This window comes from Neopelma chrysocephalum, unplaced genomic scaffold (genome assembly GCF_003984885.1).
Source record: "Neopelma chrysocephalum unplaced genomic scaffold, ASM398488v2 Primary Assembly neopelma1_94, whole genome shotgun sequence".
NCBI lineage: Eukaryota > Metazoa > Chordata > Aves > Passeriformes > Pipridae > Neopelma > Neopelma chrysocephalum.
This window is the reverse complement of record NW_020897756.1, coordinates 5,074,651-5,091,017: the sequence shown is the minus strand read 5'-3', so window position 1 is coordinate 5,091,017 and position 16,367 is coordinate 5,074,651. Positions and strand designations below refer to the sequence as shown.

The 16,367-nt window shown below is 40.6% G+C and overlaps 1 protein-coding gene across 5 annotated transcripts in view; it reads right to left on the bottom strand.

Moving 5' to 3' along the window:
* The window catches only part of ITCH (itchy E3 ubiquitin protein ligase), a 55,862-nt gene that overhangs the window by 28,163 nt on the left and 11,332 nt on the right, over positions 1-16,367 (bottom strand). For all 5 annotated transcript variants that reach the window (XM_027693846.1, XM_027693847.1, XM_027693844.1 and 2 more), the window contains 3 exons: positions 4,624-4,714; positions 2,219-2,357; positions 127-251 (listed from right to left, as the gene is read on the bottom strand). In XM_027693846.1, coding sequence (XP_027549647.1) covers positions 127-251; positions 2,219-2,357; positions 4,624-4,693 — 334 coding nt within the window. In that variant the 5' untranslated portion in view covers positions 4,694-4,714. The remainder of the gene's footprint in view (positions 1-126; positions 252-2,218; positions 2,358-4,623; positions 4,715-16,367) is intronic.

The window sequence follows — 16,367 nt, the reverse complement described above, 5'->3', positions numbered from 1 at the left end:
AACTTACAGCACCCAAAGGAATCCTTAAGGGCCATCTACAGGGCTGCACACAGCATTCCTGTTCATTAACAGACAACTCCTCACCAATTCTGCAGCATTACAGGGTATTGTTAACCTGGTACTTACGTTTCATACTGTTGGATTTCAGTGTCTCATGAATATCCAGAGCAGCACTGCCCAGAAGGACATCAGATTTTAATGTTTGATGGCTCCAGACTCGAAAGTTTAATTTACTTACAGGAGTGACAATTCTGAAAAGAAAAAAGTTGAGCACTGTAAGGGCATTTGTTGGTGGGGAAGTGGGTGAACTGAGCCATTTACTTTGGCTGTCACTTAAAGTTATTTGAAAACAAAGCAAAAATGGGGGTAACATCAAACCATATCTATTTTTCACATTCTCATGTGCAGTCATGTGTATATGTCATGTAAATCAAGACTGTTGCAAGGCTGTTCATAGACTGAGTACATTGTATATTACTACTATTTTAGGGGAAATATCTACAGAAAACCTTCCAGGAACTCCCTAGTAATACATAGTAAATTCCATAACAGCAACTTCAAAGCAATTTTTAATACTGATACTCTTTTTCTATATGGAACATTCGAACATTGATGTATTTTTCAAGTATTTTAATTGTGAGAAACAGGTATTACAGATACAGGTTTATTTTCTCATTGGGTCATTTCATCTGTATATGGTTGATAAGCTCAGACTTTCCCAGTCAGACCATCCCTTCAGAAGATCCACCCAGCAAACTGCCTCCCAGAAGAGGAATCCCTGGTCCATCCCCATTTGAAGAAGCCACTACACTTTTCCTTTTTATCCTGAATCTGAATGTAAGCAGCTGTGCCAAAGTATTTCCTAAAAACAACTTCCTTCACTAAGCTCCAAGCAGCATTAGTGGAATCTTCAATGAACTTGATATGCCTGGGGTGTCTCTGCTCAGCTCCTGCTCAATGAGAGCAAACAGACCCATGTATTACTATATGGACTTGCACAGCAAAGCCACAAACATTTCCATTAGAAAGGAAAGAAAAAAAGCTTTAAAAGCTAGAAGAAAGTTCTGATCAGCTACACTGATATGCATGTAAAAGCACAAGCTTTTCTTAATACATTTGTTTTCAATGCAAATAGTAGTGACTAAAGCTTCAGAGTAATCTGAATCACAATAAATAGGTAGAAAAAGGGTTTTCAATAATCAGGCAGCAATGTCCAAGTGCTTCAAGAAGAATAATCTAGAATTTAAGCATGAGCAAATCACAGAATCATAGAATGGTTTGGGTTGGAGGGACCTTAAAGTCCATCCAGTTCCACCCCCTGCCATGGGCAGGGACACCTTCCACTAGCCCAGGTTGCTCCAAGCCCCGTCCAACCTGGCCTTGGACACTTCCAGGGATGGGGCAGCCACAGCTTCTCTGGGCAACCTGTGCCAGGGCCTCCCCACCCTCCCAGGGAAGGATTCCTTCCCAATATCCCATCTAAACCTTCCCTCTTTCAGCTCAAGGCCATTCCCCCTTGTCCTGTCACTACCTGTCCTCGCTTGTGAAAAGTCCCCCTCCAATGTGCAAGCACAAGACTGACCTTTATCCCAGAGTTCCATGTCACATTCTAAAGATCAAATTAAATTTTGTAGAACCTGTGTATCTTTTTTTCCCATGCTTCACACTTCCTATCATCTACAACACAAATACTGAGCCAAGCAAACCTCAACAGAGGTGTTCATCTTGAATCTGATGTTAGTTTTGTACTCTGGAAGCACAAATTAACTGGGAATTTTGTATTTGTGCTGGAGTTTAGAGGTGCACAAGACAGTCAACTACCTGTGCTATGGCCTGGTACACACAAAATGGTACACAAAGAACAGCTACACTTTTCAGCCACAGCATTTCTGAAAAACTGTAACCTTAAGTATGACAACAAAAATGTGCATGGGAAAGTCAGTTGAAATATTAAATTACCTTACTGCCCTTACTACTCACAGAATTAGAGCTCCTTTGATATGCCACATACATTAATACAGAATATATTCCTTCATAAATATTGAGCACAATGCAATAGTTTGTAAATATCCATTCCAGACTCTATTATATTTGCTCCAAAATATCTCCGTGGCATGTAACGTTCCACACCTTGCTTAAAATAAAAATACAACCCTCAAGTCCACTGTCAGGTGCATTAATTTAGCTCAAACAAATTGGAAAATGAAACCAAACCTACACTGTAAGATGCTGTTTCCACTTTGGACTGTTTGTATTGTTGCACTTTTCTGTCTTCTTTGACTGTCCATCTACTGAGACTTCCACATAAGGGCTAGGTCCAAACCATTTATTCTTTTCTTTTAGTTTTGCTGAAATCACTGTTAAGAAAGAGAAAACCCAATAATTTATTCAGCAAGATTTCAATTGCAAACAATATTTTTCAATGGTGTGCTTCAGTATTCAAGTGTCAGGTCACTGATGCCTGACAGTAACACTCAAGGAAAAAAGCACATTAGATGGATAAAAACATTCTTGCATTTCAGATCATTTTAGACAATGCTAAAGCTCACACAAATGCCTAAAATATGTGAAAGTACTTCTGTAACATCAGATGCTAATTAATAATAATCAGTACAAGATCCACAAAAGTGCTCAGGGGTTGCAAGCAGAAAATATCCTCTACAACCTTCTCCTGTCTATCCCCAGCCAAGAGAACTCCTAGAGTTTATTACACTTGCTTGCTAAAAAGCTCAAAACATGACCTGCCTCTTATGAAGGTGGAAAACTGCCACCACTTCTGGTGAAAAGAAAATCATTAAGAAAAAGAGTTTTGTGTGAAGTTTTCTGTATCAAACCAAACTTACAGAAAAGCTGAAGGCAAACTTCAGTAATTACCTCCTGTTACAGAAACAACAAACCTGGACAGGCCTTGCAGCCCCAGAGCTTTAATTTGGGGGGTTGTTGGGTGGTTTTTGTTTGGTGGGTTTGGGGGTTCAAATGTTTTTTAAGCATTCAACATCGAGTGCAATGCTCCTGCCTTTCCAAACACAGTGGTTATGTTGCCTCTGCTTAAGACACGGGTCTACACCTGACATTTGACTCCCAGGAGTGTTCTTGGATTCCTGGGCAACACTAAACTCACAAAAGAGCACTTAAGATACTATCATTTCCATCAGCCAGTGAATTCACTGTTGTAACAAAGAACAACTGGCTCTCCTGTGTGTTTGTCACTGGCTACCTCCTTAACAAGGATGACTAATTCAGGCCCATCTGGCTAATCTGCCCAGATTCCCTTTATAGTCTGTGCTCCTTTAGAGATTTACAGAAGTAGCTTAGTATAAACTGCTCCCAGCTGCTCCCAAGGGAAACTCTTTGTGTATTACAGACACCTCACAGACATTAACTCCTTCATTTTCACAAACAGCTCCCCATCCCTTCCCCTCCTGTCTCCAGCACCTCTGCCTCAACACCACTAATTATCTCAAGACCTTCCTTGAGGCAGCAGAAATCAGCAGATTTGTCCCTACTTTGAAGGTTGGTTCTTCCCCAGACACCCTGAAAGTTCATTCAAAACCAAGGAGGGCAGCAGGAGGGGGAGCTGAGGGCAGGGCAGAGGGCAGGGAACACCTGCTTGCACAGGCAATAGTTGGCTGCAGACTGTGGCTGAACTTCTACAGAGATTCAGAACTGTTCAAATATCTCAGTAGTCTCAATTCTAAACACAGGCATTTATTCAACTTCCCTGTCTTTATGTGAGTCCCAGGCCTGTGCTGGAGAAAGCCTGAGGCATCAACCACCACTTCAATCCTTGGCTCTGCTCTCCACCCCTATGTGGAGGATGGACCTCCTTCCAAACCTGCAATTTCTCTCCAACATCAACCTGCAGGGACAGGATTTCTCTGATTTCCACAGGTCTTCCACACTGAGGGTGCCAAGTTTACTCTTGATGCTTCTCAACACAGACCTGCAATTCCCCCCCAGATCACCCATTCAGCTTTAATGCTCCAGCTAAATCTGCCAGAGAGCAAAAGTGAGGAACCTTGGTAATTCCATTTCAACAGCTGCTCTGTTGGTGAGGCACTACAAAAAGCAAAGTATGTCATGTAAATCCATTCCCAAACAATCCACAGGGGCTCAATTACAGTGATACTCTCACCAACACCTTTATTAAAGCTCCTTGGCAATGGTGGCCATAAAAACATGTAACAAGGGAGAAGCAATAAGTCAAATTTAATGAACAGCAATGCAGGTTCACTTAGCTAGAGATGTGAGAAGAGTGTCAGGAGAAAGTGTTAGATTTGATGTTCTGCCAGGTTTCAGTAAGTGTAAGCAGTGTCTTAATGCATTATTCCATTTCCAAGAGGAGTGCTCTGAACAGCATTCAAAAAGAATTATTCCTTCCTTTTTCTCTTTTACACAAAAATGTATCATTTCAAAATGCATTTAAGATAAAATCCTAAATAAAAGAGCTCTATTTCTACCAAGTAATGACAGCATAACACCATCAACTGCATTGTGTGACTTCTCTTGGGCTTTGTACAACTCAGAACTTCCCAAAACACATCATCATAACCTCTGGTTAATTGTGGGAAAAACACTTCCACATTTCTAACCAGAAAAGATATGTAATTTCAAAAGGCTTACCAGTGATCTGGAGCTGTGATTTCATGGACAACCCACTGGCTGGTCCTGATCTGGACCCACTGCCAGCCATAATATGGGCTGGATCTTGAATCTGGATGGAGAGAGAACATCAACATTTCAATCCTCAGAAAATCAAAGGTTAATCTGGTTTTTCACCTGTAGATACGTTATTCTGCAAACAAAACCTCCACACTTGTCTGTCCAGCTCCTTTCTGTTCCCCCAAAGTACAGAATATGCTTTGCAAAGGGCTCAGTCTCTATTACACAACTGTGACTGCTCAGGTCCAAGGCAAAAGAGGTCTTTTGATTTTGTCATTTCAATTTGCCAATTAACTGAGTCAATGATGTTCTAATTGCTAAGTTTGCTGTACCTCTCATGTCTGGAACACCTGCCTGTTTTGATGTCGTAACTCCTGGGTAAGTTTATCTTCCCATAGCAAGTATTACTTGGTTTTAAAAAAAAAAAAAAAACAACAAAAAAACCAACCCCCAATCCACAAGTACAGCAAAAAGACTGAAAATAAATTATTAAATTAAAAAGCGAATTTCAAATTTAGAGCTACCTGCTTTTGTATGTTTTTTGTTTTCCCCTGGTCAGATCAAGTCTAGAGATGGGCTGTAACTCTACAAAGCACTCAACTAGAGAAGGAAATACAGCACTTTTTTAGAAAGAGGGCAAGACAACCTTCAGTTCCTACAGCTAACACACCCCAACCCTCCCAGCTGGGCTGGCCTGATCCTCCCAGCACCAGGCAGCACATGTCCCTCCTACCCTTTGAACTCAACTCAGTATTTGGTTTTGGGGGCAGGGGGAGAAAGTGGACAATATACATTACAGAGCTTCCATATTAACTGACAGAAATGAAGTGGTGTGCTGTTATATTAAGAACAGGCATCCCTTTGGAATATCCAGATATTCCTGTCTCCAATTCATTTTTATGACACATTTTCAGCTCAACATCCCCTCCCAACTGAACTAGATATAAGACTCTACAGCACATAAACCAATGGATAACAAATGGATTATTGAAGACTCCAACTTGCCTGCTGGATACAACTCCATCCCTGTCCTGCTGTGTTCCCTCCTTTGGGACATTTCCACACTGCTCATAACCCACTGCAAAGCATCCCTGCCCCTCTGGGCACCAGGTGCTGGCTCTCAGGGTGTTCTCTGCACACAGCATGACCCCAGCAAGGACAGGAAGGTGTTGGCTTCAGCTGCTGCTCTCTCTGCCTGCAGTCAGAAGGTTGGGTGTGTGACCTGACCAGCTGATAACACCACATGCAGTTTATCTCACCTCGGGCATGTCCAGCCTCTCTGGGCCAAGCAAACAAGAATTTGTACCAGGAGACCAGATCTGAATAGGGCAACTTTCTTTTTAGAGGCTGCAATTTGAAGCAAAAATCTGTATACTGTGACAGTTGCTGTGAAATTGGTAATTCTATGGGTATTTGGAAGTGGGGAAATGGGAAGCTCTTGCATCCTACAACTTGCTGACGCCAGTGTTCCCCACTGCAGAATGTGACACCACCAAAACCAGTACTAACCACTCACTTAAGTAGTAGTTGGTGTTAATAGTTCAATTACTAAATTTCAGACGTGAATCACACAAATCTAAATTGTGCTAGAGTGAAAAGGCTTTTAATAGAAGTATTTAAAAAGTAGCCTAAATTTAAAACATTTAGAGGACAAGTCTTAACTCTGATCCTGTGACTAGTTCTACCAAACACCCTGGGTATCCTTTCCATTTCAGGAGAACAATCAGACCACATCTAGATCAACACTGAAACAGTCTGGAGGAGTTCAGATTTTCAGAAGAGCTGCTATTTCCCACTTGGAGAAATAACACTGCACAGAACACACCTGTGATCACTGAAGGGGAGAATTTTCAACTGAACTCATACAATAAACATTTACACCTCACAACAGTCATTCAGAAGCACATGGGAAGGGTAACTTTCATTTCTAACCTGCGAATACACTTATTAAAATGATTCTAGTAACACTTGAGCATTTTCATTGAGAATGTGCAAAAAAAATCCAGCAGCTTAATCCCATCTGAGATGAGTGTCCTGCAGCCACCTCCTAAGTTAACACATGTGGATGTACAAGTGTGTCAGGAGACACAGCCTTCACCAATGACTGGCTTAAGGAAAATCCCAGGAATCTACTGCCTCCCAATATTTCTAAACCCATGAAACTACATTACACATTGTTTAAGTTCTCTCAGCTGCCAGAAAGTTTCTAATTATTTTTGAACAATAAAACTGAAGAGCCTTAGTTTTTTGGCAGGCTTGCTAAAAATCCAGTTAAAGCAAGATCCATTAATCAGCCAGGAAAAAGGAGAGTTCCAGAGGAAGAAGCAGCAAGCAGCAATTTACAAAGTGCCCTGCACTTCAACAGCCCTGTTCCTCTTTCCATGTTTTCCAATACCTTGACTCCAATGCCTCTTCTACTCCCCTCAAGTGCCAGCTGAAAAAGGCTCCACAAGTGGAATAGCTGGTTCCATGCCAGGCTTCCAGCCAGGAATAATCACTGAACGCTCACTGCAGTTTTTCTCTCAGCTGGGCACTAATTCCAGTCCCTTCCCTCCCATGCCTGGACATACTCTACCCAGATTTTTCACAACTCACAGAAATCTAATCAACGTTGACACCTCCATCAACTTCTAGCTGGAATGGATCAGTAATTAAGGAATTCTGCAGTGGGACACACAGGAAAAGAGGAAGAAGAGAGCAGGAGTGGCAGGTGGAATTCCATACACCTCATTTTCTTAGGAAACAAAGCTACAATAGATTAATTAGCCAAATAAGAATCCACCATGATTAATGAACTAGACTTTGAAAGAAGCACAAAGAGTGCAAAAGGCAATAACCCCACCAGTCACACACTTCCAGCTGATTTCTGTATTTAATTAAACTTAAAGTTTAGCATTTTACTTCTCTTTGTTTATATAACAAATACACCAAACGGATTTAATTTGTGTGCAAGAAATTACTGTATTAACAGCTATTTTTAATGGTAACACTGCAGATGATTTCAACCCAAAACCAGCCTAGGGCTACTTGTAAACTTAGTCACAAAATAAGAAAACATATACTCCTCAATCATTATTAAAGTATTTCCATTTAGTTTTATTACAATACAAACAATATTTAGGAATCTGTGAAAAGCAAATGTCTTTATAAATTCAGTGTAATGCAACAAGTACTTCCACAGGTTGAAACTATAATTTCAAACAACTGAGAATGCACATTTAAGTTTTTTTCTGCAGTAGAAAATTACACACATCTTCGTGGATATTTAGGGATTTGGTGTGGTTTGGGTTTGCTTTGGGGTTTTTTTGTTGTTCTGGTTTTGCTTTAAATTATAGTAAACTCCTACTGCCATTTTTCTCCCAGATGCTGCTACCCACTTCCAAGAAACCCACCAGAATCTGAAATTTAGGAACATTAAAGCTGAAAGATTTGACAGCTGTGACAGAGCAGGGCAGTGCAATGGATATTCAGAGCACGATCACACAAGTATAATTTTCTCAGAAATGAACCAGACAAATTCTTTGGCATATAAGGAGACACAGTTCAGAAAAAATATCTTGTCATTAAAAATAAACCACTCAAATGGTTGCCCGAACTTCTTCATACCTACTGCCCAGGAGGTTTAGCTTTATACCATCCTACTCTAACATGTAAATTGTTAGATAAATTATGCTCAGCTTCATGATTGCCTCTGCCATTGTTGGTACTCAGGCAGGTTGGAACAAACGTTGCTTTAAATAAATCTGCCTCACAGTAGGAAACTCAGAGCAAGCATCCTTCTGGCACTGCCTGAATCCCACCTGGAGCGTTCCCAGCAGCCTCCCCTCGGGAATGGTGATGCTGCTGGGCCAACCTGCTTCAGCTGCTGGGGTATTTTAATCCCAGAAGCTTGGAAGGAGCTTCTTACCCCAAAAAATCAGGGAGTATAAACAAAAGAAAAATGCTATCAAAGGCTTGAAAGATCTTCAGTGTCACACCAATTTATCTGACTTTATTCAGTGATGGAATTCATCTGGTAAAGAACTGACTTAGTGTCACAGGAATTTTGTTTCGTATTTATTTAAAAGAATCGAAGACATGTAGGTGAGAATGAAACCCTGGGACTGTGTATGACAGCCTCAGCTCTGAAAATATGTTGGCACATGCTCTTTATAATTCAAAAAATACTGAAATAATTGCACATTGTTGGCTGCTGTGAGCCTTATGTTTAGTAATTACTTTTAAGAACAGGCTCAACTGCTCTTTACAGGTGTTCTAATTCAAAGTGCATTTGCTGCTTCAATAATAGAGACAAAAAAATTGCATAATGAAAAAATTTCTTTCACACACCTGGTAATTTTATCAATGGTTTTGAAAACCTCACTATGTAATAGGAATAGAGACTTCTGGAAAGAGCATAAAATATACAAAGTTTTGTTTACAAAACTGCATAGAACACCAGGGGGTATGTGATAAATACGTGCACTTTATGCATGAGAAATCAGAAAAATGCTTTCTCTCCTTCTCCCAAAACACTGAAGCCTCTTTTTAACTGAAGACATGCATATTGTGGAAAAGGGTTTTTCTCTTTAATGTTAGCTGTAAATACACAGAGCCCAGGCAGAGACAGCAAGTTTGGCAACTTACTTGCTTAGCAAATTTGCAGTTACTTTAACTGTTCAACTTTCATCTTTAAAGTAAAATGTGGTTTGACAAAGCTGGTTTTAGCGGTTTACACTTTTTTTCCCCTTAAAATAAGTTTTTAGGCCATGGTCAGGTTTGCCCAAACAAATCAAAAGACAGACAGAAAGGCAGAGAGTGCTGAGTAATCAACCAGGGAGAAAAGAATAGACACAGATGATGAGTGTTGAGTACAGGTTGGAAAGGGAAGCAATCCTGAGGTTTGCATCAAGGGGTATTTATATAAGGGATGGAACAGAGAGGGTTCAACACAAAGTGCAGCCTGGCTCCTCTGGTGTTGCTGTGAGAGCAGCACTACCCCCATTTACTGGGAAGGCTGGAAAATCCAAGCAGCCTGTGCTGCATCACAACTGCTGACATTGAAAATGCCCATTTTTGAACAAATGTGAAATCCATGCTGGAAACAGACCCTGGCCTGGAGTTCTGAGCCGTGTGGTCCCGTCTCCCCTGGCAGAGGCAGCACAAGCCCAGCTCCCTGCAGCCCCACACTCAGGTTATCCAGGTACAGCTGCACTGGGAACAGCCAGGGAGATCCCAACCCAGAGATAACACTGGAGCCAGTTCAATACTCTGGCTAAAAATATATTTGTGGGGAATACAATTTAATCAGTTTGGGAAGCAAACCAAGTGACATGACCTTCAGAGGCTGCAAGGAGGGAAAAGCAAGATATGTAAACCATAAAACAAAGGAAAGGAGGTGCCCAACTCCTGTCCTGTTTCTACACTGGGTTTGCTAATGAGAAATTCTTGACACTGCAGTAGAAACTTCATTATGTGTCTTCAAATTGTGTCTTGATTTTTTCCATATCTGATCCATGTATACAGGGTATACAATCCACTGTATTTCTGGCTCAACACAGGAATCACTTTCTTTTTACATCTCCTTACAGAGGATCATTTCCACACCCTTTCAAAGCACAGTGATGTACAAGAGTCAGAAGTCACAGCCCCTCTAAATCAACAGGTCTAATTCTACAAGTGAGATTATCTGAATCTGTTCTCTAGAACTGAATTTATTGAATCTTTTTCTGTTATGAGCAAACACACCTTGTAGAGAATGTAATGGAGATGTTCCATTGAGATGAACAAAGAAGAAATGGAAATGTGTGTCTAAAATCAGCAAAACAAAGGCTAAAATGGCTTTGATTGATAACAAAAGACACTCCTTGCAGGAATAAAACTGAGGAGTGTTTGTGTCAAGGCCAGGATGCCTTCGCTCTGATAAGACTCCAGCAGATGCCTGGCCAGCAAAACAGCCCGTGCTTCAAAGAGCAAATTGCCAACAGGGTTATGTCACATCACATATGTCATTCCTTTTCCTGTCAGCCCAACAGGAAAACATACTGTAGCTTTAGAGATACGGATATTCCAAATAAGGAAAAAACAACCAGCATTAGCCTTCACTGAAGATTTATGGGGGCTGAACTAAGCCAGATTCTAGAGCAAAGGACTAGCAAAAAACAGCACTTGACTCCCAAAGGATATAAAATATCCGTCTATGAAGTAGTTTGTTGTCACCAACAGGAAGCTGGAGCAAGATAAACAGCGACAGATCCCATGAGTTCCATCCTCCATGGAGCACATAAGTGACACTGGATATCCCAACTAACACATGGAAATGTCCTGGTGTCTGAGAGCACACGGGGGTGAGAGAGGAGTAAATGAAATGTGTGGGAGAATGAGAGTGAGAACCATCAATGTGAGATCTGAAGAGTCAATACCACAGTCCCTTCCTGTAAAGTCTCACACTGGGTTTTGTTTTACCAGTTCCCTGTGACCTCAATGCTACGTGAATGATAATGTGTGACAGCACATGGACATCCTACAAAAGCATCAAAAAAGGACTGTGTCACCAACAGATTTTAAATTACAGCAGCAAAGACTAAGGAATTAAACACTAACAGCCTCAGACACCTTTTTTAGAAACAATTATTTATGCAACAGTAATCCTGAGTGCTGATTCCTTGTTTTTCCTAAATATCTACCACTTCAAAAGAGAACTGAACATTAGAATCCAAACTGAACGCTTAGAATCCAAAGTTTCTAAGCTGGCAATGCTGAAAAACATTTAACCTGCCTGTCAAAACAAAGACATTGCCCAAGGAAAGGCAGAGTAAGGCTGGAAACGTTGTGGCCAGACACTCAGTGATATTCACACTTGTAACTCTTCCCTCAATACCTGGGATCACCAGCGGTCCTTGGTTAGAAAAACTGGTCCATCAACTTCAGCCTGTAGAGCAAAATGCTTCCAACACTGCCTGCAATCCAAATTAAACTGTCTTCAGGCCTCTCAAACTGAAGACTTATATCAAAATTACAGAGAATTCAGTCATTAGCATTTCTCTGTAGTGAGAAGCCTCCTTGTAAAACCTGCACCTCAGCAGAAAGAGTTCATCTGACTTTTTGGTACACACGGGTAGCATTTGACACTGAATAAAAAAACTGGGGAAAAGACATGTAAAGAAACAGAACTGCAACAGGCAAAATTCAAAGAAAAAACCCACGTAATTTGACAGTTTTTCCCTCTTTCAGTAGTACATCAGTAATTCCCAACCAGAGGCTGTTCTTTGCTTAAAACTGTGGCAGGCAGGACAAAAGGGACCAAACAGGCACTGCCACCAACTTAGGTAACTATCCAATTTCCTCTCTAACTATGAGGATGTTAACTTCTACTAACTTTTAAGAGGGGGAAAAAAAGACAAAAGTGTACATGAACATCATATGCCTTGATTCCAAAAAGCCTGGCAAGAGCAGCCACTGCAGAGAGCTGCACAAGATAATTAAAACCATTTGTGAAAACAAAGAGATGGTCTATTTTTGTTTCAGCCATTTCCTTCTCATGGTACAATCCATTTCAAAGAGGACAACAATTCATATATGCAAACCACTAAGCTAAAACTGGTTTGCTGCTGTAATCTTTGAAACAGAGCAATCCCTAAAATGGCTGGTTCTTAAATACCACCATTGGAAAACAAGATCAATTAAACTCGACATGCCTGGTAACCCCCAGGACAGAGAATTAAACCAACGTTGAGAAGACAGAGGAGAAGACAGTGAAACTGGAATAATTTAACTACCACAACCTTAAACAGATTTTTAAATTGCTGGATTTACTGGTATTAACTGGACATTAACTGGATTAACTCCTGCATTTTACAAACCACTGCTTTTAGAAATTCATTTTGGCCTTAAAAATTCCTTTAAAAAAATCTTTTGTAATCATACAGCTTCAACACAATACTGCACTGACTCAGAACTATGTTTCATCTTTTGTGATGAGATTCCAGGAAAATTTCCAGTGGGAGTTCACGACCAGAACCAAGTTACAATACGTGGACTGCAAGGGAAGCAGTTGCTTTGCAGGTACCAAGGTAAGACTTTGCTCTTCATTCAAGAAACCACATATTCAGGCCCGTTCCTTAATAGCTGAAAGTTTCCAGGTGTTATCCCGGGCTGGCAACACACTCACAAGGTAAAAGCTCAGTTATATATAAAAGCTCTTTTATCTAGTTCATGATGAACAAAACTCTTTTCTAGTCCCCCTCTTCTGGGAGTGACCCTGTAGGTCAAGAGTTCTAACTCACTTTTCCTGCTGCAGTAACGGAGCCCTAAGGTGTGAACACCATGGGGAAATACCCTTTTAGCATCTCCAAACACCAAAGTTCCTCTGACCTTACACATTCCTGTCACTAGACTGTTATTATAGACCTCTCACAAAAAAAAGGCATCAAGTTCTAGCAACTAGAACTCTCATGTGCTGTAGAAATTAATGCCAGCTCTCCCTCTTAATTCTCCCACTTCCTTGCACTGTGACCCATGTCCCAAATGGACCTTTGGAAATACAGGTTAAAGAAATAATCTGTGCTATAACTTCAGGGACATCCTTCCTCAGAGAGGAAAAAAAGAGCTTGAAGCAATGTAATGGGCAGGCCTGACAAGCAACAAACCCTTTTATATTACACTTCTAAAAAACCCCAATTGTTTTATTTCCAGGTTTCTATAAAGAAAGCACCTAGAAAGTATAAACAACATTTTTTTCAGTGGAAACTGTGGAAGACAATTTTCTGCAGGGAAAAGCAGCCAGTGTGGCCAGAGATTTGTGAGCAGTCACTGTTAAACTGTGAGCTGACAGGGAGCTGAGCAGGTACCCAAAAGCATTTAATGCTCCCATAAAGCACAAATCCCAGCCTTGAGCACCTCAGTCAAATATTCATGGTGGTGTTGGCAACAGGTTATTTTAGACCTTACCATGACAGCATGCAAAGGAATCTTGAGAACTTTACCCAAAGTCCCTTCCTGCCTGTTGCTATGGGAAAGGGAAGGAAAGAATTTTTCTGGAGGCCTCTTCTTATCACTGCTTTAGCTGTGTGACACAGTAGTGAGGGAGACAGTCACATAAATCCACAATCTATAAGCTACTTATTCATGTTATTCAATTAATTTTTAATTAGGGCAACAATATAATCTTAATGTGATCACCCAGATCAAAAATATCACGTCAAATGTTTAAGTTATTTCCCCCCCTTAAGCAATTTTCGTACTTGTAATCTATTAACTCATGATTGCTGGGAAGAGATAATTTATATTACCCTCCTTTCACTCCTCTTTTGGCACTTTTAACAATTTTCTTGCAATGCAACAAGTTAGTAGAAATAGTCAGGAAAGACACTAATTAACATTTCCATATTTAAAACAAAGATCTTCAAGGATCAAAAGTTATTTCACATAAAACACACGATGAAAACTTGAAAAGATAAAAATACACCAAAAAAAACCCTCAAAATTTTGCCTGTTATGAAATGCCCAGGAAATTAAGGAGACAAAATACACTGAGCAGGCACTGACTTTGAAGTGGTGGTACAAAGCCTTGTGAGAAAATTCACCCAGGATGAGAAAAGTGTGTTTGGTTTTACTCTCAGGCATTTCTGCACAGTCTAAACAACTGCCAGGCAGCATTTATTCTTTCATCTCTCAGACCCTTCCCATGTATTTCTGTTCTCCTTATGCTGTGCATTTAAGCACAACACTGCCTAAAAACAATCTGAAAATAATGGAAATGAAAATGTGTTACTGAAAGAGCACAGGAGGAAACGAGGGTATCTTAAAACAAGAACACACTTCTAGGAATTGGTTTCCAATTTCCTCTCCCCCTTTTTTTTCTTTAATAGAATCACACATTTGGGCTGGAAAGGGCCTCTGGAGACCATCCTGTCCAACACCCCCCCCAAAACAGGGCTAACATCAAATGTCAGTGTCTCTAACTTTCAGTACACTCAACTAGGAGCAAAATACAAGTTATAATAAAGGCATCTTACTAGATGTTCATGTTTCCAGATACAATGACAACAAAGAGAGTGGCTCTGAGGCTTTGCACAAACATATATCCTATTTTCCTAGGGCATAAAGGTGCACAATGCCTTCCATCCTTAGCATGTCTGCCCTTACACATCTCCGGGTCACACTGCTGCTGAAACCCAGCAAAAGAAACACAACTTATTGAACAGGAAAGCTAAAATACAGTTACCTAAAGATGCATTCCTTAGAAATGTCATTCCTCTTGGTATTTGCAATAACGTGGAAAAAGAGTGAGTAAAGAGGTGAATTCCAAAGACAACTTTCAACCTAAGGGACGCCTTCCAATCAAGTTCAATCACCAGCAGCTTCCATTTGATAAGAGATTGTTTACTTCACAAAACTATATATCAAACTACTTTGCTAAAACCACAGGACAAATCGAAAAGTTAAAACAAACAAACCAAATAAGATCTATTTTGCTACATGATTTAATTCACAGAAGTGCAGTAATTTTTCCACTACACGTTTGTACATTCATTTCATACAGCTCTCAGCTGAAAGGCTGAGAACAGTTCCCAAGCTACACTCCTTTGGAAGCACTCTCCAGTTGTTTTCCAAAAATAATTCTGGATTTAGTAAATGCAACAGCTATTCCTTTAACACCTTAAGATGTATGTTCCTCTGTGCCTTTTATTAATAACAATCCATATAAATGCTTCTCTTTTTATCAATTTGGGTTTCTTTCTGTTTTGTTTCATTTCTTCTTGAAGACCTTCAGTGCTTCTTCATTTTCAACACTTGTTCATATTGTACACATTCACAGAAAATTAAAATAATTCCTTTCTAAAAGTTGCATTTCAAAATAAGACTATTACCCTTTAGCTTGTATCAGCTCATTGCACTGTCTTAGGGCTCCTAAGCTTCACTGAGGGAATTACTTGCCAAAACAGATCCCTGTTTTCTTACAGACCCATCTTCACCTCTTGTACTGTAATCATCCTACAAACCCCTTGCCCATACCTTTCAGAAACACTGTTTTTTGGTTTTTGTTACAGCTTTTCTTACAGTGGTAACAGCCTTTTCCCAGTGGTGAGGGTCTCTGAACTCTTGCTGTACCTCCCCTCATGGGATTTGCTGGAGCTGTGCCCACATCCACAAGCAGGGAAGTACCAGGAGCGGGGCCAGGCAGCCCCAATACCCACAGGGAACACATTTCTGGAGCTCTAGTTTGGAACAGCTCAGAGTCCTCAGTCCCACACCAGCAGGACCACAGCTTCCAGTTTAGTTTCATCCAAAAGCAGCTCAGCTTCCTTGATCCAAGCTCATTTCACAAGTCAAATCCAAGTGCAGTCTGTGAGAACAGTCAGTGGATTCGCACTCCTTGTATGAATTAAAACAATTAAAACACTACTGAAGATGCATTTCCTGTTTCCCTTGCCCTCGTCCTCTCTGCACTCTGGCCCTGTGGAAACCTCCACAGGTCCCAGTTCCATCCACTGATTCGAGCTCTCTGTCGTGCATTACTGCTCTTCTCCTCCTTTCATTCCCCCAGTGTGCACAGGAGTATTTTCACATGTGACCATATGACTCACTCAGTCTCTTCCTTTCAAGACTTCCACATTTCTCTTCATTTCACAGTTCCAGAGGAGATTCTTTCTCAGCATATTTTCCTTTATAAAACTATACAAAGGAAGCCCCCAAATTTCCCACTCTCCATCACTGGGACAGAT